This window comes from Saccostrea cucullata, unplaced genomic scaffold (assembly GCF_032062105.1).
Source record: "Saccostrea cucullata isolate Sc308-1 unplaced genomic scaffold, CSIRO_AGI_Scuc_v1 ctg4618, whole genome shotgun sequence".
NCBI classification, from domain to species: Eukaryota; Metazoa; Mollusca; class Bivalvia; order Ostreida; family Ostreidae; genus Saccostrea; species Saccostrea cuccullata.
In genome coordinates this window covers 9,543-36,393 of record NW_026929207.1, presented here as the reverse complement: position 1 = coordinate 36,393, position 26,851 = coordinate 9,543, and the positions used below count along the sequence as shown (strand labels likewise).

At 31.7% G+C, this 26,851-nt stretch overlaps 2 protein-coding genes across 2 annotated transcripts; one reads left to right on the top strand and one right to left on the bottom strand.

Moving 5' to 3' along the window:
• Positions 1-204: 204 nt before the first annotated feature.
• On the top strand, positions 205-11,831 carry LOC134280073 (atrial natriuretic peptide receptor 2-like; the record flags this gene model as incomplete). The annotated part of the gene is made up of 23 exons (XM_062762513.1): positions 205-314; positions 1,237-1,371; positions 1,717-1,947; positions 2,134-2,345; positions 2,426-2,539; positions 2,745-2,877; positions 3,009-3,145; positions 3,461-3,572; positions 4,467-4,548; positions 4,875-4,971; positions 5,132-5,419; positions 5,527-5,631; positions 5,739-5,810; positions 7,439-7,607; positions 8,171-8,329; positions 8,604-8,802; positions 8,893-9,033; positions 9,121-9,244; positions 9,782-9,850; positions 10,141-10,303; positions 10,925-11,035; positions 11,148-11,239; positions 11,475-11,831. Coding segments are annotated over 23 exons (3,361 nt in total), but the record flags the coding sequence as incomplete, so codon positions are not given.
• An 11,167-nt stretch (positions 11,832-22,998) lies between these two features.
• Positions 22,999-26,347, bottom strand: LOC134280072 (M-phase inducer phosphatase-like). Its single transcript, XM_062762512.1, has 9 exons — positions 26,321-26,347; positions 26,059-26,223; positions 25,695-25,757; positions 25,378-25,527; positions 24,051-24,206; positions 23,841-23,939; positions 23,481-23,602; positions 23,256-23,373; positions 22,999-23,133 (listed from the first exon to the last, which is right to left on the bottom strand). The coding sequence occupies exons 1-9, from the start codon at positions 26,345-26,347 to the stop codon at positions 22,999-23,001; spliced, it is 1,035 nt and encodes a 344-aa protein (XP_062618496.1).
• Positions 26,348-26,851: the final 504 nt, after the last annotated feature.

The following is a 26,851-nucleotide window of genomic DNA, read 5'->3' as shown; positions in this document are numbered from 1 at the left end:
TGGGTCTTTATTCTTCATTGAACTTAAATCTAGGACACAGAGAAGACCTCATACTAATTTTGTTTATTGACTCTTTCAGAAATTCTCAGTTTTATCTTTATTAAAGACCAAGTTAAACTTTTTTCTTCTAAACAGTATAATCTTTTTTTAACATGTAGAAATTTAAAAAAAAAAATAAACATGAATTATTTTTTTCTTCTGTAGTATCATATGGATAGATTCTGGCTGTGACAGTAAACAGAGCATTGGGAAATTTACAGATTTTTTGTTTCATAACAGAGTGGATGTCATATTTGGTCCACCATGTACGAAAGGTAAGTCATGTCTGTCTGAATCTCATTTTCGAAGGAATGGAGATGAACAGGATGAAAAAAGATATTAAATAGATAGCGGTAACTAAACTCGGAGAGCTAAATCAAATCTAAAAGATATATTGATTGCCAAAGTCCAATGCTAGAATTTATTTTAAAAGGAAAGCGGAGACAACTCATTTCAGTATATGGGTTTTGCATTAAATATAAAGTTGTCTCACTTTTAATGTCAAAGCGACAAAAAGGACATTGAACAAGGCTTGCAGAATGTCCATAGACTCGGATTTACGTAACATAGTTCAAGCACTAAGCATTTAAAATTCTTAGTATCACTCTATTTTAATTCACTAACACGCTAATCGCAATGCCACGCAAATCTTGGTTGTTGTGTTTTCGAAAAGATAAGAAATTGTGTAAGGTATATTTCTATTAAAAAATTACGGAAAATATAAAGGTACACTTTCAAATAAAATTAAAAATGGAGCGAAGAAACAATCATACCGAAAACTGTCTCATACTATGAGTCTTTTTTTTAATTGGAATTTTTAGATTGGATCTTTGTGAGATTTTTGCAATCAATGATGGAAATTCACATAAAGTATACTCCAATGTTTGATGAAATGTCAAAGAAAATTTTGCTATAATTGCAATTATATCAAAATTTCTTTTTGAACCTAACAGTGTTAAACAAACAAAATGAATATGTATTCATATGCTCGTAGAAGTCAGAGTTTGTCGAGAAGCAGCATCAAAAATGAAGAAAAAATCTTAAATTATTATAAATTATTATAAATTAACATACGAAATTAGGAAATTAAATACTAGTTACCTGTCCTCTGAAGTTGGCCACAGTCGTATTCTATCAATGATGAAATTTGTGCATCAAACTTTCTTTAGATTCTAATTTTTAGTTTTTATCACTTAGCCATGATCCCGATTGCTGAGTTGGCGGCCTATAGAGATATCCCTGTCTTTGGTTGGCTGTCAAATGAAGAAACTCTCGATGATAAGAGTAAACTCTTGACACTGGTCAGATCCATCGCTCCTCTCTCAGCAATAGGTAAAAATCTAAAACATTTAGCATTCAGCTAAGTACATAAACTTAGAACTGACTTAATTAAGTCGAAATTTTCGTTTAACTTACGATTAAAAACATATTTTTTTTATAACGCTAATTCAAACACATATTGAAAATTTTGTTTCATTATCAAATTTATATAAAAATATATTGATTTGAAATTTTTACTTAAGTCTACTCTCAATTTATGGTCTTGAGGCCTTGTAAATGGTACCGAGATACATGTAAATCTTCAACAACAACAAAACAAGTGCAACCTTATATAGACTTTAAGATACAATTTATTTATTGTTTGATGTTTTTTGAAGTTTTATATTTAAAAAACAGGAAACATCCTCACTATCTTTTTATCCGGATTCTTCTGGGTTCGGGTGATTGTCATATCTTCTGTGGATTCCGAATGTGAGGCATACGCAAATGCGTTCATCTCGGAAATCGAGAATCCATACTGGTCCTCGTTCGGATTTTCCCTCGCTCATCACTACGCACGCGTAAATCTTAATGCTACTGATTCGACAATAGACGATATATACTCTGCCATCAAGTACGAGGGAAGAAGTACGTCTCATATAATCAGAGAGAGAACTAAAGATATATATATATATATATATTTAAATAATATTTATTCAATTAACCATTGAAAATAAAACTAAAAAATAGCCTTAATTGATTTTGTTTGAAACCTCAATAATTATTTTGTTCCCTCAATTGTGATTTTAATGCATTTTTTTCTACCTTTTTCAGTTATCATCCTAATTGTTCCTGAGTCCGAGCTCCGTACTTACATGATCCGGGCTCATGCTCAAGGAATGGCTAGCGGAGACTATCAGTTTCTGTTTATCAAGACTACTTTGCTGTCAAATGAAGAATTAGCGGATGTAGAAAGCACTGCATTATGGGAATATGGAGACGCGAATGACGACGCGGCCCGCCAGGGATTTGAAAATCTTCTTTACGTAAGATTGCAGCTCGGTTTTCTACGTGTAAGCTATTAGGCATATTGAAACTTTTGCCATGAGATTGTTGCTTATTTCAGTTGTCTTTTGGTGACGCGTTGGCAGGAAACTCAACGTCTACCTGGTCAGCTGAAGCCTATGCAGCTTACCTGTCCTTGAAATCGACATTTCCTTCTTTGCCTGATTGGGCACAGGTAGCCAAATTACGAATGATTTTTTTTTTTTTTGTGTTTCTTAAAAACACGAATGAAATTTCATTTCACAGATCTCGTGCATTTTATTGTAAATAAATTTTTGGTATAACATGGCAAGCCAAAATAAAAATTAATTTTAATAACATATAATTTACATTATTTATTGAAGATTCATTGTTCTTTCTAACTTTTTTTCTATTTTAAGCCTGATATTTACTCACCTTTTCTCTACGATGCCGTGTACCTCTACGCCCTAGCATTGCGGAACAATGGAGGCGACCCAGCTATAGTGAATGGCTCTACTATTAGACAATCGCTAGAAAACTTTAATCTCAAAGGTACTGTGTATATAATGTGCAATTAAAAGTACTCTTTTAAATGTATTGCAATGTGAAAATTTTAAAATAGCATTTGATAAACTGTAGTTGGTCATTTTTAATAAACTTTACCAAAAGGCTTATCTGTTTAGGTCTATCTGGAGATGTGGTGATGTCAAGTGATTCTGATCGTTATGGTTCAATAACTGTCTATGATCTCTCGGAGTCTGGGAATTTTACTACTGTGGCCTACTACAGAATGGCAATTGTTAATGGCTCCATTCTTCCGGTATATCTTCAAACTTTTCTATCGATTTCTTCCTATCTAACCTTCAATAAAAGAAGTGTGTGTATAGAACCTATATTTACATCAAAGATCAAGGAATTCTACACTATATTGTCAAATTTAATGCCTAAAATAGATATCTTGAGATGGATATGAAAAAATACAATACTTTCCGTAATGTTTTTCCTATTGATCAAAATTTACCATCATAATTAATGCATCTGAATTGAATTTTCTTTGTTTAACCAATAATGAATTAAAATCCATGCATTTGAAAGCAGCGCTTGCTATAAATTTTCTATCTGCAATAAAACGCAGGAGAGCGACATCACCTATTTCCGGTGGGGAGACGGGACGACCAGTAATGACCGTATCCCGTTAGACACGCCCACTTGTGGTTTCTTCAATGAGAAATGCCCAGTACCTCCAGGTAGGACCAATCAAATTCTCCGTGTTTGATTTCATAGTCCACTGTTTGAGTAGCCAGTATATCTTTATCCTGACATGTATATTCTGAATCTGCCGACCATCAACAAAATTAAAAATTACATATTCAATGACAACCGATTAATTCACAATTTTCAACATAACAGTTCTTAAAATGTATCAAGAGCAATGTCTTTTAAATTGTTGAAGAAATTTTTATAAGCAAGTAACAAGTTGTATGCATATAGTAATACTGCATGTATAGAAAAAAGTACTTTTTATTCTTTTAATTGCGCCATACATGTTGCCTAATTTGTGAATTAAATATACTCTTTTAATTTTTTTTCTTTGATAAATAATAGGAATCATTAATTTTTTTTAATAATTTTCCTACTGACTATAGAGAAATATCTTACAACCTAGGACCTATCTTTATAGTAACTCGCTGGAAATGAGTATTCAGTAAAATGTTTTGATGCTTAAGTTCCTGTAGCAAAATCTCTATTGAACTTCAAAGAACATCCAAATAGAAATGTTTTAAAATTACAATTAGCAATCGATATCAACTCATATAAATTTTTCATCACTTAAATCGAAGATTCCAAATCGAAACACGGTGCATTTTGTGTCTATCAGTTAGAGACGGAATTTTATTTGCAAAAACGCATCAAAACAAAAGAGAGGAGAAAGGTCGAAGTTGTGTACCTGTGCGAAGTTTTTTACCCTTTGTCAAGTTCTTGAAAACTAACAATTTCTAATTGTCTGCCACCACAACTAGAAAATGTGATGGGATCAATATTGGAAAAAAATATCGATTCTAACGCCGTGTCCCGTTAAATTTCAAGTGCTTGTAAAGGAGGCTGAGAGGCAGTATAATACGGGTATTTACATATTTCAGGTTCGTCCTCTGATCTCGCCGTATACATTGGTGTGTCATTAGCAGCCATGGTTCTAGCAATGATGATGTTGTTGGCCTACAGGTAAATACAATACCTGAACGGAATGTTTTCTGTGTTACTCGTGCTTTTTCACCTGACGAGGTAAGCAAACTTGTCCAATTTACAATTGTCTCTAAAGTTAGTGATCGGTACTATTTTATCTATGGTAGAAGATTTTGCCATCAAGTACCATTCCTGCGTGCATCAATTAAAATTGCGATATAGGAAATCAACAAATGATACAAACGTCTCCTTAGGTGCAATCATTCAATATTGTTATGTAAATGATAAAATATTTTGTAATTGATTTCCCATGGTACCAGTAGCAATTCATAACGAGATTATACATGTCAATGTGTTCTCTGTAGGATATGGAAGAGACAGAAAGACCTTCAAAATGTGGTCTGGAAAATTCATTTCAAAGACCTAGACTTCTTTGTAGGGAAGCAGGTTCGGTCTTTCATGGTAAGCGTTCATGATAAGCACCTAATTAAGTATATTCTATTTTACTTTACTTTTTATCACAATACTTAAAGTTAAAATCCGAATCAGCCTTCATTATTATTTGACCGAATGTTCATTGCAAGATGACTTCAAAATGAGTTTTTCAAACTTTTTTTTAAAGAACTTGTCCCGAAATGACAGTAGTAGTGATTTGGCAGTAAGGAAAAACAGCGTAGGAACCGCGTCTATACCACACCACCGTCGGATGAGCATCACCAGCCGCTCAGAGAAAGGGACGGAATACACGGGAGGAACCACGAACGCCGACACGTTATCCATGGACAACAACGTCATACAGAACTCCAAAATCACCGTGGCCAGATACAGAGGGCGACTAGTGGCACTGAAGTCTCTCAAGAAAAAGAAGTTCAAAACAGACGGGGTGAAGTTCCTCAAAGAAATGAAAGAGGTCTGTTCGTGTATTGTCATTCCCATTGCCGTTTTCCCTCTTGTTATTGTCCTTATTGTAATCTATATAATCTAAGGATTTCAAATAATAAAATTATCAATTATCAGGTCATTGAATTCAAACATGCAAACATTGCCGCTATGCTGGGTATATGTACTGACTCGGAGATTCCTTGCGCTGTTTGGGAGTACTGTTCCAAAGGAAGCGTTCAGGTAGTTTTATCAACCCAGTTAAGTAATATTTGATTCTTTGGATTCCTAGTTGATTATCACGGGACATTGCATGTACAAATCGTTCTAATTGCTGATTTATTTTGTAGGATGTGATCGAACATGACGACATTAAATTGGATACAATGTTTAAAATATCTATTGCTGTTGATATATGCAAGGTACTTTAATTGTAAAATAATCATTTTTTAAGGTCATTGGCAACGAAGGGTTTCCGGAGAAAAAAGGTTTATACCCAGGTTTCTTTACTTATGAAAAAAAGTCATTGAGAGTGATCTCCCGTATGGAATTCTCTAGGCGCTGAAAACAAAGAAAGCATATGTAACAGACTGAGAGGTAAACAAAAGCACGTGTGTTTTTTTATCGGATATATTCAACTCTACAGTAATAAAAGAAAAGCAGCGATGTGTTTGTTTACATTGTGTTGAGGGGGCAGACAGTTAACAGGTCGTCATTTAGAATAGGTAAATGATTACTGGGAACTGCAAATGTGTGAAATAATTATGCTGAAAGTGTTGATAGCTAGGTGGACCGAATGAGAACGATTCCATAGGTTATGTGAATGATGCACCATTAAAAAGTTACTATAAATCCTTGCAAAAATGTTTTTTGACAGTTCGTTTCCAATTAAGTAAATTATAGAATAGAAACAAACAACCACTCTCTTGATCATTATGAATATTGATTAGATGTTATTACAGTAAAGGGAAGTAACTCAAAATTAAAGAACAGTGCTGGAATTTCTGAGTTTTGCTTCAATATTCGCATTTTCAGCAAAATTATATGCATGTCATCGGAAATAAGGTTTCAACAATGTGTTTTATGTATAAACCTTATGAAATAAATGGGTTTTAGAGAAAACGTATGGTTAAAAATAATATAGGCCCATTTTATCAACTTTTTACATAGGATATGCATTGAAAATTGTAAAAACATTGATTTGACAAAATCATTAAAGGAAGGCTGGCTTGATGGGTAAAAAGGACCTGAATTGAACATGTTTGGTACCATTAAACCTGTTCAAAAAATCTTTAAAAATTCTATACGAAAACCAGAAACGTTGCCAATGTCCTTAATGTATAAGCTTTCATTTAAAATGAGAGAATACACAACTCATAAACTAAGAATATTGCATACTTTATATGAATAAAGATACTGTTTATTTGATGCCTACATTTTGTTTCAATACTTTTGTGAAGACTCGCACAAGAGAAATAATTATTTCTGAAATATATGGGGAAATAAAACATCGTCTTGTTGTTCAAATAATTCTGTATTTTATTTCTGAGAGTATATTCATGTTTTTTTGTGAAATATACTCTTGAAAACCTAGACTTTCGAATAAAATAGGTCTTTTACATTGCACCATTCTTTATCTCTAATCCAACTAGTATTTACGAACGCTGGTGCATTTGTAATGCCATTATTTTGATATACATATTGTTTGTTCATTGCAAATATTATTTGTTTAAACAATGTAAATTTACCACCGTCACTCACTATTAGTACTTAGCAGTCGTCGTTGATATGTTCTTCATTTTAATAAAATCGATATTTAATATCTATAAATGTGTTTATACACGTATTTTCACACATTTATTAGTAAATGCTCAATATAAAGGCTGTAACTAACAATTTAACAAAAGTATCTTTCAAACATATATTTTTTTTTTATTAGGAATTAAAATCTTGTCTTTGGATGTCTTCATCAGGTCTGCCGAGAAATTTATTATTATAAGGTTTGATAATTTCCATCCAACAGTAAGAATAAATATTATTTTATTATAAGGGCTTGTCATACCTTCATAAGAGCGACCTACGTTTCCATGGTAATATGAAGAGTTCCAATTGTTTGATTGACAACCGCTGGGCGTGTAAACTTACAGACTACGCTCCTCGTCATCTGCAAGGGGAAGACATCGACAGAGAAAAAGAAGAGGACGATGGGAAATACGCAGGTTACTGTTTCATCAATTTATTTACCGACATACTTGGTCAGGAATCAAGAAATACTGATTGCTGAATCTTTAATTTAAAGTTTTGGATTCTAGGGCCTCTAAATCCGGGATAACTTTAACTTCAGTTTTGAAGTAAAGTAATAAATCTAAACCATGAAATTTTGTCTGTCATGAATGTAAAAAAAAAAAGACTGCGTGAAATATTGAGATGATGAACAGTAATCAAACTCAAAAGCAATTAAAACAAAGAAGACCAAACACGGACCTCTAAAAGCATCAAGTGCCATTGAGGAGTAAGCATCCCCTGTCGACCTGTCATACCGCAGCCGTGTACTTGACATTTTAATGCAATAAATTGAACATTCACTTAAAATATTGGTATTTATTTAAAAGTAGGATTTATTTGACATTTTAATCAATTATGGCACCTACATCAATAAGATTTTACTTTAAAAAGTTCTTTTGGAACCACCGCACACGGTTTAAACGAAATACGAATATAACGAACAATAAATTTCTTTTCCTAAATTTAACTTTTATAATTCTGAATTATTTACCTTTAGCTTTACTGTGGACAGCCCCAGAACTCCTGAGAAAGATCATTCCTACTGGGAAACGATTTGGATCTGCTGCCGGTGACGTGTACGCCTTCGCCATTATTGCCAAGGAGCTCATCTGTAGAGACAAACCTTACTCCATGGAGAGCCATCTTACTGCTGAAGGTTGTAGTCTATTGTTGTATAAATCTAAAATCTAAAAAAAATCATCGTATAATACAGGGCAGACCATTCATTTGAAAATGAGTTAAATTACTTTAAGGTTGACTTGAGTTCTACATTGCTCTAAAGAATAATATAATTAATACATATCCGTAATTCGTTATATATCCGTATAAGGAATTCATCAAATTCATATAGTTGGGGATCCAAAATAACTTCGACAAGTACATCGGTTATATATCCGGAATTCATCAAATTCATATAGTTGCGCTTTCAGAAATCATTAATAAAGTAATGAATGACAACGAAGCCAAGCGTTTTAGACCATCTTTCCCTCAAGAATTGGACGGCATCCAAACAGCGAAACAAAGCTACGCCATAAAGAAGCTAATACAAAGCTGCTGGATAGAGGACCCAATGATGAGACCAACAGTGAAAACAATTCTGAAAACACTGAACAAAATCAACCCCTACAAGTAAAAATTTTTCTTTAAAAAATGTTTGAAGTTTATATGTACGTACATCTTAAGTACATGTACTGTAAATGATGTTCATTTCCTTGGTAGAAATTCTAATGTGATTGAAAACATGGTTGTGATGATGGAGAAATATTCAAATCAGTTGGAGGAGATTGTAGCAGAGAGAACCGAACAGCTTCAGGAGGAAAAGAGAAAGACAGATGCACTTCTTTTCCGTATGCTTCCAAGGTATTCCCTGCAACGTATTATCATATGCTCAATATCGGATGAAACTTCAAAAGAACATTCATATCTGATTTTATATATCTGTTGTAGAAAAGTGGCTGAGGAATTAAAACTAGGTAAACCTGTGGCCGCTGAAAATTTTGAGTCCGTGACGATTTATTTTTCCGACATTGTCGGCTTTACGAATTTGGCTGGAGGTAGTACGCCAATGCAGGTATCACAAATATCTATGTGAACAAAACATGCAACTTAGATCAGGGTAGACTATTCTGAATTAAAAACTATGAAGGCTGAGAGATTTTTAGAAGAAAGATTAAACAGCTGTTCTTGTACAAAGAGCGCCGTTGAATCCATATCGCCGTGTAGCTGGTTATCAAATCATTATAATTGAATATACAAAATGAAAAATAAATAGGTCATTCATCAGTCAAGAAGGCTTATATTCTAAAATTCAAACTGTAGATTTTGTAAATTAAAAGTGTCTCATTGATTTTAATTTTGCAAAGTCAGTCTTTATGAAAATTGTATGGCAGCCACATGCATTTTCTCTACATGTCATCCTCGTAAATGTTCTCTTCAATACAAAATATAAAGAAACATTGCTGTATGTGCTGATAAAATCAATAATTTAATAAAGTTAACCATTGTTGTTATTTAGTTATTCATAACATATAAATAAGAAATGATGATTCCAGGAACTGATTGATTCATTATTGATAACGAATAGAAAGGTCTTTCTATGTACTTCTAGGTTGTTGATTTGCTGAATTCTCTATACACACTTTTTGACGATATCATCGAACATTATGACGTTTACAAGGTAAATATTCCTATTTCCGCTTCCTGTGGATATAATACATACAAAAACAAGATAACATTCTATGAATTATCAAACACTTTATGAATTATCAAAAAAATTGTCCATATCTTTGCCATCTACAGAAAAGACATTCCTCTTTAATTTGTGAGACTTATCATAAACCCGAAGGAATACAGAAAAATTAAAAAATTTTGCATTTGTAGAAAAGAAAAACATATTTCTCCTTTCTTGAAAACCTGTGTTCTATGAAATAAAAAATTTTACAACATCATTTTAATATCAAACTTTAGGTAGAAACCATAGGTGATGCATACATGATAGTAAGCGGTCTCCCAGAACGGAACGAAAATAATCACGCCAACGAAATGGCCAAAGTGGCGTTAGAGCTATTAGATGGGGTCAAACATTTCCAAATACCACATAAACCAACCGAGCAACTGCAGATTAGAATTGGTATTTTCCTTTTATAGTCAATATCTAGTAATTGAGCATTGTTAGGTCTAGTTCTAGATGACGTAATAATAAACTCAAAACTTTAATTTTACGATATTTACTCAGAAAATACTAGGAAAAGTAATCTGGATACCAATATTTAATCTTCTTTTATTTAAAAGACGAAGTCAACTTCATCTTAATTAATATTTTCTCAAAGATTAAATGTCTTCTAGATACATTTTACTTGTGTGCTATGGAAAAGTCTCAAATAAATAATTTTCTTTCCTCTGTCTTAACTGTAAATGTCAGTTTAGCATGTCTTTTTTTTATTTAACCGGAAAGTTCTGATATGTATTATTTAAGTCATATATGGTCTAATTAAATATCATTAAAGAAATTTGTTTCTCAACTTGTAAGTTTCTTCCTATTTTAAATTATTTTTCTGTTTATGCACTACATACATTAATTTTTACTTTCAAGTGCCAACTCTCTTCACCAACTTTGATTACATATATGTATCTTAAACTATAGAGATTTGTCATAGTCCGTTTTAAATTAAATAAGCATACATTTAATTATGAATTTAATGGAATATACAGTGCATGTACAACATCAATACTTGCTGTATTATTTATTTAGGTCTCCACTCCGGTTCTGTGTGTGCTGGGGTGGTGGGGTTAACTATGCCTCGGTATTGTCTGTTTGGGGATACAGTCAACACGGCCTCCAGGATGGAATCTAATGGCCTGGGTGAGGACTCTGTAAAAGTGTAAAATTGTAAATGTTAATGAAATTTAAAATTACTCAAAAAAATGATTGGGATTTTTGTTTGATTTTTTTTTTCAATTATTTACTTTGCCAGCTCTAAAAATCCATATAAGTTCAACGACAGCAGATTTATTAAAGCGAGAAAACTGTTACAAGATAGTGGAGCGAGGAAAACTAGAAGTAAAGGTAATAAATATGCAAACAGTAGCATGCCCAAATATAGGTCTCTTTATATCGTTTTAGATGAAACGCAGAAAAGATTAATTAACCGATAAATTTTATGTTTCTCCATCCAGGAAAGTTTAATATTTACAACTGGATATTTTGCAATCGCGACTTTCTCTGTACAGTCCAAGATTTCCAAAATTTATATTTAGATATAAGTGAATTGTGTTATATCTGTATGTATACGTTTTTCCAGGGCAAAGGTTCTATGACCACGTACTGGTTAGAAGGTCGTATCGCAGCAGAAATTCCAGAATCTTCTTCTGGGGGTGTATCTCTATCGGATTTTAATGCCTTAAACATACAGACTGATAGCGTGAATGATCCGGGCAATTCTAGGGTGTCGGAAAACGACGACGAGGTGGGAGAGGATGAACCATCTATAAAATACGTATCATTTCTGAACATGCCTTCTCTACCTAATGCTGCAGACATAAGCAGCAGTGACTCTGGGCTTTTAGAGCTGTTTGATAGTGAACCCGAGGATTTCACATCAACGTGATCTTTTTTATTAAGTGCTCTTCAATAATTTATTATGCACATATGTTTAATGATTGCCGTATTAATTGATATTTGTATGCAATTGATGTTAATATTGTTTCTTGTGCAACGTGGATTTTTGTAAATTATGTTTGTTTCTGTAAAAAAAAAATGCACTGAAATTTATTTAAACGCCCTCAAGTGTTATCATATCAGAATTTAATCTGTGTGAAAATTTTCTTGACATAAAACACCTCTGCACTTGAATTACTGATAAATGTATATTTATCTGATTATACCTGACTGAGGGGTTAAACAGTAAGTGTTCAGACTTAGAGGCCTAGACAAATCTACTTAATACTTTCAGAAGTCAGTTGAATCATCGTACACTTGTTTCCTAAGATTTCAGAATCAGATTCTTATTAGAAATAGTTTTTTTTCCTCAATTTGATAAAGATACAAGCAAAATTATAAAGGAAAAAATAAGCATACCCTTTAATTTGTTAAAAAGACATTTATTTACTTAGTCGAGTAGATTTTCATTTTTTTTCAATGACCTTTTTGTGGGCGAAAGAATGTGATGGCAGTCCTACAACAATGAAATTTTTGCTATAGTCCACTTCCATATTTACCTGAGGATTTCCGATTTGTCCATGGATTTGTTTCCAGTTGTAAACAGTATAAAGATCACTATGAAGATATTTATCTTCATAGTGATCTTTATACTAAGTTTACAACTTTTATGAAATGGATCAAAACCTTTTTTTAAAAGATAAAGAATTCTAATGATTTCAAGAGAGAGTTTGCAATATTCAAGACTTCAAGTAAAATATTTCACAAGTATTAAAAATAAAGATGATATGGATTTATTTCTTCTGAGAACATAGCCTCCTCATGAACCACAGCCTACACGTACGATCCTTTACCGTTTTGGTGAGAGCTTTATATGGAGTCCAGACTGTTTCTTGAGATGCTAAGTAAAGGCCAGATACCCTGACTAACCTGATCACTCTCTGAGGCCCGTGATATGTTCCTTGTTTTAATTTGAGATGAGATTAATTTGGTTGCAGATTTAATATCGAATCAAGTTTATTTACAGCTACTAGTACTATACGGAATTTTGAGTAAACGTAATTACGTTTAACTTAATGTTTTAATTATAGATCACTTGATTTTGAATAACCCTATACTGATTTTATTATACGTGTCTACTTATTAGTTGCCTTTCATTGGATTTGTTCCCAAGCGTATCGATAATTAATGTCCATTTTGATCAATGAAGCTCTAATAAGCTGCTATTGATGTAAATTACGTTTCTATAATGTACCATATGGTTGAATTTATAACTTTTAATAATCATATATATTTATTATCACTCTCTTTACTTTCTAAAATCAGTTGATATTTTTTTTAATATTATTATAAGATGTTTTTTTTTCATTTAACCCCTTACATGGCATATACGCATTTCTACGCCTCTGACTTGAAGAACAAGTATAGTGTGAAAAAACATTCATAACTTTTTGAATAATAGACATATCAGAATAAATCTTGCACCGTTGGAAAGAGAAAATAAATACGGAAAAATAATATATAAAAATATTTTAATTGGTTATACCAGTTTTTTGCTATTTGAGTAAAACTTTGATCACTATTTGAGCGATTATTCTCGAAATCAATGTGGGGGGGGGGGGGGGGGGGGGGGTAACACATTAAATTCTGGTACGTGTTTACATCCCAACCCTCCCAATCCCCGCAAAATACTTAAAATTGGTTTGTAAAAAAAGAAATGTACAACATTTCATAATTTTCAATGTCCACAACAATACAATATTTTTTTTATATATTTAACTATGCAAAAAAACTAGAATGAAAATCATTGTTTAATAAATGAAAATTCCAGCATGATTATTGTGTATTTCATTGCCATGGCAACTGAAATGAAATTTTTATAATCATTTTCAGAAACAACACAATACCTGCTTTTATATTGGTATTTACAAAAATTACAAGAAATACCCCAAAAATAAATTGAAATCTTAATATCAATTTGTCTAAAAATGCTTAAAATCTTTGCCATGGAGGGGGTTAAGAGCTTATATACATATATCAAGGCTTGAAAGATAATATAACATTTGATTATTCAATATTTGACATATTCTTTAATAGGCGATGTTTTAGATGTATTTTTAAAATTTTGGACTTTATTCTGAACAATGAAAATGACAAAGTTTAAGTTTTTACTGTTTAATCATATGAAATGATACTTTATTGGTTAATTTTAATGCATGGAATGGGCAGTTAAATGTACAAATATGAAAAAAAAAACATTTTTCTTCTCTTTTTTGTTTTGTTTTTATTTTTATATTATAAATAAGACTCCCGATTTAAGTGGCAAAATAAATTACCAGGTATTCTTTTTATTAACTGAAAAGGGTTTTTTAAAGTCTCATTTTGGAAGAAAGAAAAATATACAAAGACGCATACTCTTCCTTTAAAACTGACTTTATACTGAAATTGAGCTTTTTTCTTTATAACAAATTATTGTTTATCAAATATTTTTTTTTACCTTGTGCCATAGTTAAATAAAGTGGAGCATAATTTGTTGTAAAAAGTCTTCTTTTCAAATTTCAACAAACAATTTTAAAAATCATATTTAAATTTTTGTTTTAATGTCAACAACAAAAATAAGTGCAAAAGAATTTTTGAAAAAAGAAATAACACGATTTGAAATATTTGAATATGGTTTGATATGTCTTCAAACAGTTAACCTAAAATATATGTCAGAAAATAAATGATGCCTTCCATATGATAGTCACAAAGCAAACTTTCCGAGACTTTGCAATTGAAATTAATGTTCAAAATGTGTGCATAAATTTGTACAGATTTATCTTTTTAAAAGGGTACAAAATGAGACAAAGTTATATATATTTGAACACAGAAGAAATCTTAATGTATAACTTAGAATGAAAAGAAATGGTAAAAATAATCATGAGTTGATCTCAAAAGATACAATTGATGATACTCGTACATACACGTATCTGAAAACGATTTCAAACATTTTAACATTAAAATAAATCTAACATAACATTAAAATAAATCTGATTTTGTGTACAACTTTATTCTTTTGCATAAACCACCCATGCACTTGAATTATTTATACATGTGTATGTCTATATTATCAGATAATATCTGACTGGGGTTAAGTGATGAGCGTCCCCACTTTGATGCGCAAGTAGGTTTGGTCCATACTTTCAGAAGTAAATTGAATCATCGTCTTTTACGATTATAAAACTCTTATCACATCGTTTCAAATAAATATTTTTTTTCTTTTGAGAAGTTGAAAGTTAAAATGGGTGTTTAATTAAATATTAACCAGTTTCAGTTTCGGTGAAGCCAAGAACAGAAGTCGCGGCAAGAAAAGAAAACTCGAGATATTTGTAAACGGGTAGACAGCAACAGTTATTAGCAAGAAAGAAGTTGTAATTTTCTAAGTAAACAAACAAAGAATGAAATTAAGGACGAAAAGATTTTTTTCATTTTTGAAATATATTTAGGGATATTAATTTTATTCGTTATGGCTTTTTAAGCCTTATTCGAATTAGGATTGTAAATCCATATCCTTTGGGAAGAAATAGAAATATTCTAATAAACACTTTGTGTCTTAAGTTTCAAACTTTATCATACTTACTTATGGTCTTAGGTTACATGGAAAGAGCATTCAAAATCTTTAAAAATCAAATAAAATTTTAATCAAGTCCTGCATGTGTAGAAAGGTTAATTTGGTATTTCAGGCTGCGGAATCATGAAACATCTTACGCTTAAGTCATTTTTTGGTACATGTACTATCCTTAAATGTTGTGGAGGTCAAGCAGATCAAAATAAAAATATTTTTCAATATTGATTGATGACCAAAGTGTTGTTATTTGCGAATTTTGAGATTAATTAATAGACAATGAACATTTTACAGGCGATTGAAAATTTAACTCAAGTCTAAGTCTGTTTCATGATCCTGGGGCCAGGTGTAATTTCATATAATTTTTATTAAAAAAAACATGTATTCGAGATGAATTTTTCTTGTTATATCGGATATTGTATATGTATCACCAAAGAAATGAATGAATGAATGTATATACACTATCTTGCAGTCACGATAAATATATTGTCGGCTAAATCTGGAATTATTTCCTGTGTACTCCACGGGTGTTTGATACTATCAATAGTTGATATCATACTAATGTCTACATTTGAACATTGATAAAAAAAAAAAAAAAAAGCTTATAAAATAAATATACAGGTCAAGATATATATTATCAAGATATAAAATATATAATTTCTTATCAATGGCTAAAATTTGACCAATGTCTTCTTCTCGGGCCAGCGTTCATCTCCAAAATAAACAATCCTGGTGGATGTAATTTGGTGCGATTTGTGACTCTCCATTAAGTTAAATGTCGACTTCTTCTCCATCCAATGGTCTAGATATTAAATATAGTAACTAAGCATTAAATTTCCCAGGTTTACAATGGACTCTGTCTGATAGAGTCATCAAACATGTAATATAGGAATATTTCTTCATGTAACGGGAGCGGAGGTTGGGACATCCCTTCTTTCGTTTCTGAGTACCTTCTAACTACCTATAAAAGGGGCTTCCTCAACATCAATCTGAAATTAAGAAAGACACTTAGAGGCCAACAATACAAAAAAAGATGAATACGCACTTTTTATTATTATTCTGCGTTTTCATCAACTATGCACGAATAATGCTATGCCAGGCATCGACAAGCCTGCCAAAGCAACAGTACGGGGCGACAGCCAACCTTTTGGAAATCATGACTACTAAGGCGTCTAGGAGAAATTTTCAGACACAACATCAAAAACTTTCATTAAACGATTTGACAAATTTAAAAGATGTAATGACATTATCTGAGAGGGCAATTTCCTTTGCTGTAGTTGCGCTGCAAGAATATGTAAGTTAGAAATGTTATATAAAAGAAACATACGAATTCATTGTGTACATATGGCAATAAAAAGAAATTATTTATATGTTTTCATTGCAGACTAATTCACAACTATTTTCTGGCACGGAACAACTGATGAACAATGAAAAAAAGCAAAATATGATATTTAACAGTGTAAGTAGTCAAACATTTTACTAATATTAGTATGTGTACCATGTAAATAAAAATAAGAATATTAAAATAAATATTTATAAAGTGGTATTGTCTTTTACAGTATGGGCAGATACGTTCATCTTTAAAGTCAATCACTTGTTCTATGGATGACAGTTTGCAAACTATAATGAGGAGTGTTCGATTAAGGGGATTTTTGAACGGACAGGATACGGAAGCTGAAGAAGTGAGTAGAAAATTTCAGACCGTCCAGCTACAGCTGAAATATTTACAAATAACCTCAACCTGGAATGGAGGAGACAACCAGTGTCCACCGCTGTCGTCACTTCCGCCATCTTATCAACAATATCTGAACTTTAATATTGCAAAGGAAACGAACCGAATCATAGGAACTCTTAAAGATTTTGTGAAATCTGTGAACTACACCTTCAATGACTGCAGCACTGTGGACACGCTAATCACTTTTCTAAGTCGAGGGAAGAATTTACTTCCTGCTGTAAGTAAAACTACTCAAGTAATTCTCTTATAAGTTTAATTCTAAAGCATCTTTTTATCATTTTTTTTTTATTTACCAAGTAAATGCAAAATTACAACATTATAATAGTTATGTCATTTTTCTATACATTCTTTCATTAGACGGATTGCTCTTAAATATAACTATTTTTTCATCAATACAGAATAGACACGTTGCTGTACCACCGAGTGAGAGTCCTCAAATTTTTAATCAGTCGGTAAGCATAATTTATTTGCAATATTCAGCATTATTATAAATTTTCCCCCTTAAGTGTATATGCACAGCCCAATGACGAACATATTACAATTATTTACAGATTCGTTATAAATGGAATGAAACAGAACGGCGTTTATGTGACGTTCTACATGATATACAAGCACAACAAAGCTTGACGAAAATCAACCATGCTGAAACTGACAACATCCAAGTTCTAATGGACGTCACTTCCTATATCAAAAACAGTTTGTCGGCGCTTGGATCAAATGATGGTTGCTCTAGAAATACCCTACACTCAACCCTTCTTTTACGCATGAAAAATATTCAGAGTTATTCTCAAAATATGAACGGACAGCTTAACCAGCTTTTGTTGGATCTGAATTCCTATAAAAACTCAAAATTCTGTTCTCATTTGTAAAGTTAACCTAGCCTACGTGTTGCATGGAACTACCTCAAAATGGCAGCTGATATAGCATAATGATCATTCATATATTTTGCTTTCCTCTGCAAGATAGATGTTTATATGTCATATATATGTAATATAATTTACATACATGTGTATATATATTTCATTTTTACTATTGTCATAGTTCATATTTATAATGCATCTCAAAAGATTGTGCCATGAATTTTGTATCATTTTTTTTACTATTCTTTTAAATAAACAAAAAAAACTGTATTACGTTCTTTTTCCTTTATTTACGTCATATACATGTACTAGTCTTTATTCACTCTTATTAACTAAAATGTTAATGTGTTGCAAAAATTAACATCGACGTTTAAAATTTACTTTGATGTGAAAAGTTAAAACTCGACATACTACACTATTTGAATCAACATTTCAGGTTAGATGTTCAAATTTTCAAATAGCCAAAATGACCATATTGACCAGTTCAAAAGTCAATACTATGTAATTGTATAATAAGTGTCCGGTGACGAATTTTCTTTATTTAAATGTGTATATATAGAGTTTGGGAATTTATTGTACCTGATAAATGAAACCCTCTCGCTTTCCTGTCCCTCTGAATTGCGGCCAAATAGGTCACATCTGAGTTGACTTATCAATTTACTGATTAAATAAATCAAAATGTTGCACCTACAGATATACTTGTATGATAAGCATATTTTATAGAAATATGCAAAATAAAGTGGTTCATTTTTTTTTACTTACAGTGTACTTGCACGGCAATATGTCAGTTAATATAGATTCAACATTGTTATTTTCAACAAAAAACTAGAGGTACTGTGAGCAATGAGCTCACTAAATGATATCCATCGTCTCCCATATGGTTATAATGGCAAAGTCCATGTTTTGTTGTGGCCGGGAAACCCAAAATATGTGTCGGATCAAGAAGTAAAATAGGAGGTGCACAATGTCAATATGTCATAAAGATTCTGTGAAAGTTTCATTAATTTCACTCTGTGGTATAAGAGGAGTTGCGGATAAGAGATGGGTACCCCAAAGCGTAACAGACAGACGGACGGACATACCGATTACAGTATACCTTCCCACTTTTCAAGCGGGGGTATAATAAACTAAAGCTGACTGTTGTCGTCTTACAGATATATTAATGCTAGTGTTTGCCATTAAGTGTTCTATCCTTTAATTTATACGATTAGTTTTGGAACAAGATTTTTGTATAAAACGTTTCGCTCAGAATTGGCGTCCTTGGTGAAAAGGAAAATTCCCAAACTTCACTGATCATCAACAGGCTGCCGATCATATTCCAAATAAGATAAACTGGTTATTTCTTGAAATATACGAGGAGTTTGAAGTGACGGATGGACAGAGCAAGGAAACTCAAGTATACCCAAATTTGAATTAAAAAGTTATAGTGTAACAAACTTTTATATTTTGTTACATAAACACTTAAATAATGTTACTGAAATAAAGAAAAATCATGAAATGAAAATATACAGAAAGAAAATTTAACGAAGAAAAAAATACCGGTAATAATCGAGAAAATATAATCGTTGAATTTCATTTTTATTTTTCAATTCTCCTCCATGGCACCTGATCCCACCTCTGATGTTTCGGAGGTCCTTGTTTGCCCTGCTCCAATATTTTGTATTGTTTTATGAACTTCTGAGCTTGAATGTATACTGTTCATAATTTTATATATTTTACATTTTTTCAGTTCGTTTAAAACACTCTGTTTTCACATGTACTTCAAGATATAAATAATTTCGGCAACAATGCTTTGAATTCAGATTAAAAAAAAAAAATGCTGTTTTTGCTGATTTAGGGATATGATGAGTTTAAATAATGGAATGCTAACATTCATACTCGTATAACAACAAAAACAATGGGTTTTTTGTTTTTGTTCAATACCTCGAGAATTGTTCACATATATGGAGACGACATTGCTTGCAAATGGATGGCTGCAATTGTAGTCCTATACTCGGCACTCGGGGCTGTTAGGCAAAGAGGGATCTTGCCAGCACAGATACAAGGAGAAAAGGAATTTTATCGTATTTTTTTAACTGCCTCCAATATGAAAATTGTTTTTAAAACTTAAACTTTCGCTCATGTAGTGTAAACCTGCAATCTCATTCTAACTTGTTAACCAGTCCATGATGTTAACAGCTCTATAATTGCATTACCATAAAACACAGAAAGAAGACTGGCTTAATGTCTGATGCAATATCTCCAAATGTTCAGCTTCAACCTAACACATTCGTTATCAGGTAGAGTTGACCCCACACCTGATTTTAACTGTGCAATATGTCTAAAGCCAGAGGAAATGCCTGATATTATAGGTAAAAAATTTCAATATCTCTGATTTTTTTTATTCTGGATTACATTTTAATATTTGTGATGTCAGATTTTCAAAACTGTGTCATACTTAACAATAAAAGATAATAATATATTGTAGAAAACATTGACCTTCTTATTGTTTATTTATTTATTTATTCAAGAAAACAAGATCGAAACAGTAAAGCCCATATTTTGATCTTTATCATATCCATGTTAAAATAAATGCTGGAATGTCTAATACGGTGACCTTTCAGGTATTTCCAGCAAACTCAGCTCAATCTTTCCATTCGTCGGAAAGGCCCCGAGTAAAGGATATTGATAAATGGTGGTTATGAATGATCATCTTCGTATACTATCTACATCTGTAATACTATATCAATATATAAATATATCTGTACTTTTGAAGAGTGAAAACAGGGTCTGTGGGTACCAGATTTTTATAGTTTTCATCCCAGACTTTGTAGGATGAATTTAAAACAAATACTCAATAAAAAGAGGAAACTTCACTTGAAATTCATTTTTATCAAGCAACATCAATGGAAGGCTGCAAATTTAAGTCCTATACTCGGCACTCCGGGCTGAGAGGCATTTTACCAGCAAAAACACAATGTGAAAATATTTTTAAAAAAACAAGTTTTTTCGTAACTGCCTCCTATATGAAAAATGTTTTTAAACACACTTTCATTCATGAAGTGTATACCTGCAATCATGTTCTATTCGAAACTGAGTTAGTTGCATTACCATAAACACACAGAAAAAGGCTTGTTCAACGTTTCAAATGCTAAATTGTTTCTAAATTTTTACTTTGAAAATTAAACATCATGCATTATTGAGTAGACCTGGTTTTATCCGTGCAATATGTCTAAAGCCAGAAGAGATGTCTAATAGTATAAGTAAAAAAATTCAATAGCTCTGAAATTTGATTCTGGGTTACATTCGAATATTTGTGACGTCAAATTTTCAAAACTTCGTCATACTAAATGAAAAATATGATATATCGCAGAAAACATTGACTTTCTTATTTATTTATTTATTTATTTATTTGTCTATTTATTTATTTGTCTATTTATTTATTTATTTATTTATTTGTCTATTTATTTATTTATTCAAGTAAACAAGATCGAAACGGTAAAGCCCATATTTCGATCTTTATCATATCCCTGTCAAATGCTGGAATATGACACAGTGACCTTTCAGGTATTTCCAGCAAACTCAGCACAATTTTTCCACTCGTCGGAAAGACCCCGAGTAAAGGATATTGATAATGGTGGTTATGAATGAAATTATCTTCGTATACTATAAGGCACTATAGTACTATATCTGATCTTTATCGGTCATCTTAAAATGGATGTGTGTGAAACTGAAGATAAGGGATGAATGAAAGCTGTAAAATTTTATGAATGAATAATTTACTATTTCGTACGCTTATTTACTTAGACGGTAGATACTATATTATCAAACATCGGTATTATCTTTAGATTCGACTTTGTACATTTACATGTACGCAGTGTGTATCGTATCGTATATGAAGTCATTGAGAAAATTGTGAGCATTTTCTAAAAGTGTTTCAATGATTTAGATGTAATAGTAGTTTAGTTACATATAATAAAATCACATTTTCACTTTCTATTGTGGATAATCTCATTCATTTATTTCTTTAGAGTACTTCAAAAGCTCTCTGTTTTGAATCATATATATTTTACTTTTTTGGTCGTTCAGCTCTGGTCTTGAAACTGATTTAGATCATTTATAATCCAAGCTTCAAGAGATGACGAAGCCTAAATGTTTGGGATAGGTAAGACTACGTTATTTAGAGGCATACTAGTTTTCTTCAACCACGAATTCAGAAACCAGCTCACTAAAATTACCTGTTTGAGTTGAGAAATATCCATAAGTTTGGCAGTACGTATATATATAGAAATTAATAAACGACTTGGATGGTGCATACATCATGAATACATAAACAGGTTTGCAGTTTACCATGTGCGTGTACTTCTGATTTAGTCATACCAACGTATAAATTTGAATGTTCGCTGCAGCAATAATGAACAATTAACATCATAAATTATAGAATTTTCTTACCTTTCTGAATTTTCTGATCTTATTATAAAACCAGTGCTCAGTACCCTTTATATTGATTGCAAAAACATAAGTGAAAAATAACAGTAGAGTTTCCATTCTTTAGGTTACGATTTATTATAATAAATATCTATTTAACAACAAAAAATGAAAAATACAATATAAACCTGGAAATGAAAACAAGGATTAAAAACAAAATAAATTTTTACGCAGAACAAAAACAACAAATTACAGAGAAGTCTTGCATTCGAGATGCTATATTCTCTCAATACAACACTTACTATAATAGAACCATAAATGTAACAATCAAATGAATAGATCTTTCATACAATGTATTAACTTCAGAAAAATACTCAAGAGATACCTGTTTGGGTAAAAGAAAAATATATATACTTAAATAAAACTACAATAAATAATCAATATCACAGCTAACACAAAGATTGCAATTACTTAGTAATTAACTTTACAGCCTTTTGCACAATATTTTAACGACAAAGTACAGTTGTTTCAATGTTTTTCGTGTTTTTGATCCAGCAACTCTCTAAAAGAAGAGTCTGTGTGGTCCACTTCTTCTCTCACTACCGGACCAAGACTTAGACTTGGTCCGGAAATGACGTAGATCGTTCGAGTGGTCTTTATGAAGCATTGGTTTATAGTCTTGTGGTGTGCAAAAGTTCTAAAAGAAAAATATAATATAACATTAAGACCTTTTGAAAGGAACACAGGGAGGTGGGTGGGTTTTTTTAAAAATAAGAATGCATACTTATGATTAAAAATAGATTAAAAAATGCTCCTCACCTTATGATATTGGAAAAATGATTTGTAGCCCTCGTGTAACAGATAAATTTCCGGATAGAACAGTCGGGGATAATAATCCTTATTTACCTCACGGTCTGCACTGCGCAGCTTCCGGTACCTATAATTACGTCATAAATTTATCCTTAGATAATCAAAACATTTAAACATAATTTTGATATTTATATTTATCGGGTTTTTTTAAATAAATTTTGTAAAAACGCTTACATTTTTGGTCCGCGCTCTGATGAAAATTCACAGTAAAATATAAGAATATGACGTTTATCATCCAAAGTAGCATTCTCCAGGATATTGGAAATGTCTGTCTGTTTGAAGATATTATCAGCTGACTAAAAAAAGTAAATTTATTATTGATAAAACGCTGGCACAAACGTTAAATATATGGATTTTTTTTATTAGAAAATAGTTCCATATGCAGAAAAAAAATACATACGTAGTTATGTGCATTGTTATATATTTACAATTAATTGAGCTGTTTCTATTCTTTAGTCTCTGTCTGAATTTAATTTGAATAGTTTTTCTTTATGCTATAAGTAACTTCAGAAATACATGACAGTTAAATCATACCATTACATGACCGCCTTCGTATTCATATGGATATCTGCAGTCAATGAGTCGGAAACTGGAAATGACGTCATTATAACGCCCGCTCAGCAATGCAACCACCTTTAAAACATAATTAAGACATACAATTATTTTAATTAACACTATTTATATTAATTTTTGGACAGAAATTATCTGTGGTTATGTTTTGTTGGTTTCAGTATAAGTATATACCGTATCTCCCGTAATGGTTTTCAGATCACTGTGCTTGCCCCTGATGGTGGGAAGAGAACATTCCTGACTTCCGTCTCCTATAAGGTTTTCCTCGTCCGTCAGCCGCGCAACTGCAGTCTTCACTTCCGTTTCCTCAGCTCTGACGAGAGGAGAGTCCTACCAAAAGATTTCATTTTTCATTTAAAACACATGCTATATCAATATCATCTGAATTTTGCGATTCAGTTTCAGACTATTATGCTCTCGTATTAGAAATATATATTTTTTTCTGTCTGTCTGCTTTTTTGCAAAATCGCAAATCTTCGCAATAACCGTTCAACGGTTGGCTCTAGGGGTTTCAGTTTTCACATGTACATATACATACGTATATCTAATGTCAAGTTCTTTCTGTTTACACCAACATTTTTACCACATGACCTTGAGTTTCACGTACTTTGAAATAATTTCATTTCGGTTATAACTTCTGAATGGTTAGTGCTAGGACTTTCATCTCATTTATCATTTGTGTATTCCTTGAGCCAAAACATTCCTTGGAACCATTATTTTTTATCTCATTGCTTTGACCTTTAAGTTTGATTATCACCTGCTTTTTAAAAATATAGACCTTAAAATTGCTTTCGGAATGTTTGATGTCCGCATCACAAGCCACGGGATTACTGTCCATTCTATTTCTTTGAATAAAATGGACACAAATTCGATGATTTTCAAGAAGAGTAGACCATAGGACTTTCATATTTCATAGATGTATTTCTTGTGAGAAAACCTTTCTTTTGGGTAGCAATACCTCATGACCTTGACATGTAATTTTTTCTACTTTTAAAAACATTGACCATGACCTCAGAACGGTTGGTGTAAGGGTTTCTCATACTTTGATCACTTGTGTTTCCTTAATATGGCAAGAACTCTCTTTGGAGATCAATGTTTTTTCCTCATGACCTTGACGTTTGATTTTCACATACTTTTGTAAAACTTTAACCAATGTCCAAGAGCTGTCGTATGGAGAAATCAGTATTCCAAAACACTTTTTTAAATATAATGTGTATATGAGTGGTAGTTACATTTTTCTTCTTGTTGGTTTTTTTTATTGAGAGAACGATTTTTTTAGGGAGCATATGTCAATTTTTCTTTTTACACGTCCCTCTCTTCGTTTAGACTTCAAAGAACCTTGCATTAAGATGCATAAAATGAAAATTGTTGTAAGAAAATTTCAAACTTCTTGTTGAGAATTTTTAAATAAAAAAATAATTATAAAAGTTATCCCTCCTGACCAAGGACTGGAGATCCTTAATGCCTTAATAATTTATAAAGAATATACTATAATACCTACCTCAAAAGACAAAGACTTCTTTAATATTGTTCCTCTGTGTGTAATTTGTTTCTCTCTTCTTGTTTTACAATAAGAGCCATCTTCTCTCTTATAGGAACCTTGTCCAAAGAGAGTACGTCTGGGGATAAGTCTACTTCCGGAATTTTGGTCCTGTTATAAAAGGAAGAAAATGGCTTGATTTAAAATTCATTTGAGTATTTCATAAATAATTAAAAATATTAAAATGAATTAAAGAGCTATTTTTCATTTCTGATAAAGTTGGCTCTTAATTTCTATGAGGTATTTTGATAATTTAACGAAAATGGGCTTACGTATGCGTCACGCTGTAATGAAAACTTCGGCGTGTTTTTCAAACCATTGAAGGAAGATTCAAGTTCAATCTGCAAATTAAAAGTAAAATTTCATTTTTCGATCACAATTTTATTTCATTTATTAACGTTTTAGCTTTATAAAAATGAATTATTATCATTTTTATATAAATTTTAACATGAATGACCGTTTGTTCGATTGAATTAAATAACAAATTAAGAAGAATAAAGAGAGAATTTTCGCTTTTAAATCTACCAACAAATTGATATGTTCCTGTTTCAGAAAGTCCAAATTTAACATGCGACTTTTTTTAATTTTAAATTCTAATTTAAGTTAAATAAATAAATGATTGTTTAATTTAAGGATTTTTACTTGGTCTGAATCATCTGTGTCCATTCCTAGACCAGAGTCCTCGTCCATCATTGGGGATAAGAGTGATTTATGACCTGGGGCCCTAGAGGGGGTCAGAATGTCGGCGATATCAACGTCCATCTCGTCGTCACTGTCATCGAAGTGGAGCTGGCCAAAGGGAGGCAACTGTAAAATTAAAATTGATAATTCAGAAAAAAAAAATCATAATCTGAATTAACGCTGTGATTTTTTTTAAAAATTATAAAAAAAAAAAAATACTCACGTTTGTTAATTTCTGTGAAAATTCCATGCTCCTCGTAATCAGTGCACCTCTACTAAATAAAGCAATTGATAATTATTTCAGTTGTTAGAAACTTTTTTTTTTTTTACAAATATTTACAGTACATTATTCTCATGTATGTAGGAATACAAGCATTAGATGAATAGTGAATTGATAATAATTCTATATTTCCAGATTTGACTTATATATAACCCTACACATACTCAAAGGCGTGTCAGGTACTCATCGCCTTGGCCATGCTGAGTCCTGCTAATCAAGGATAATTTTCGCACGTTAATTCATTAGCTACCTGTCTGGTAGTATTACACATGAGAATGGTGCGTTTCCACAGGTAATAATTACCTTTCTCTAACAGAATGCTCTAGCCATTATTGTCTGTGATAACTAGACGGGAAATTTTTATCCTAGTATCTCGTAATTAGTCCTGTTTTGACACTAGCAGAGTGGGAAAATTGGTGTTTTATCGGATGAAAACAGATCTTTACCTATTTACGGAAAATTAATAATAATTGA

Coding starts and splice junctions, on each gene's coding strand:
- LOC134280072 (XM_062762512.1), bottom strand. CDS start 26,347: ATGGAATTTTCACAGAAATTAACAAAC. Junction 26,224..26,320: donor TTTCACAGAAATTAACAAAC/GTGAGTATTTTT, acceptor TTAATTTTACAG/TTGCCTCCCTTTGGCCAGCT. Junction 24,207..25,377: donor AGAAGTCTTTGTCTTTTGAG/GTAGGTATTATA, acceptor ATCTTTTGGTAG/GACTCTCCTCTCGTCAGAGC.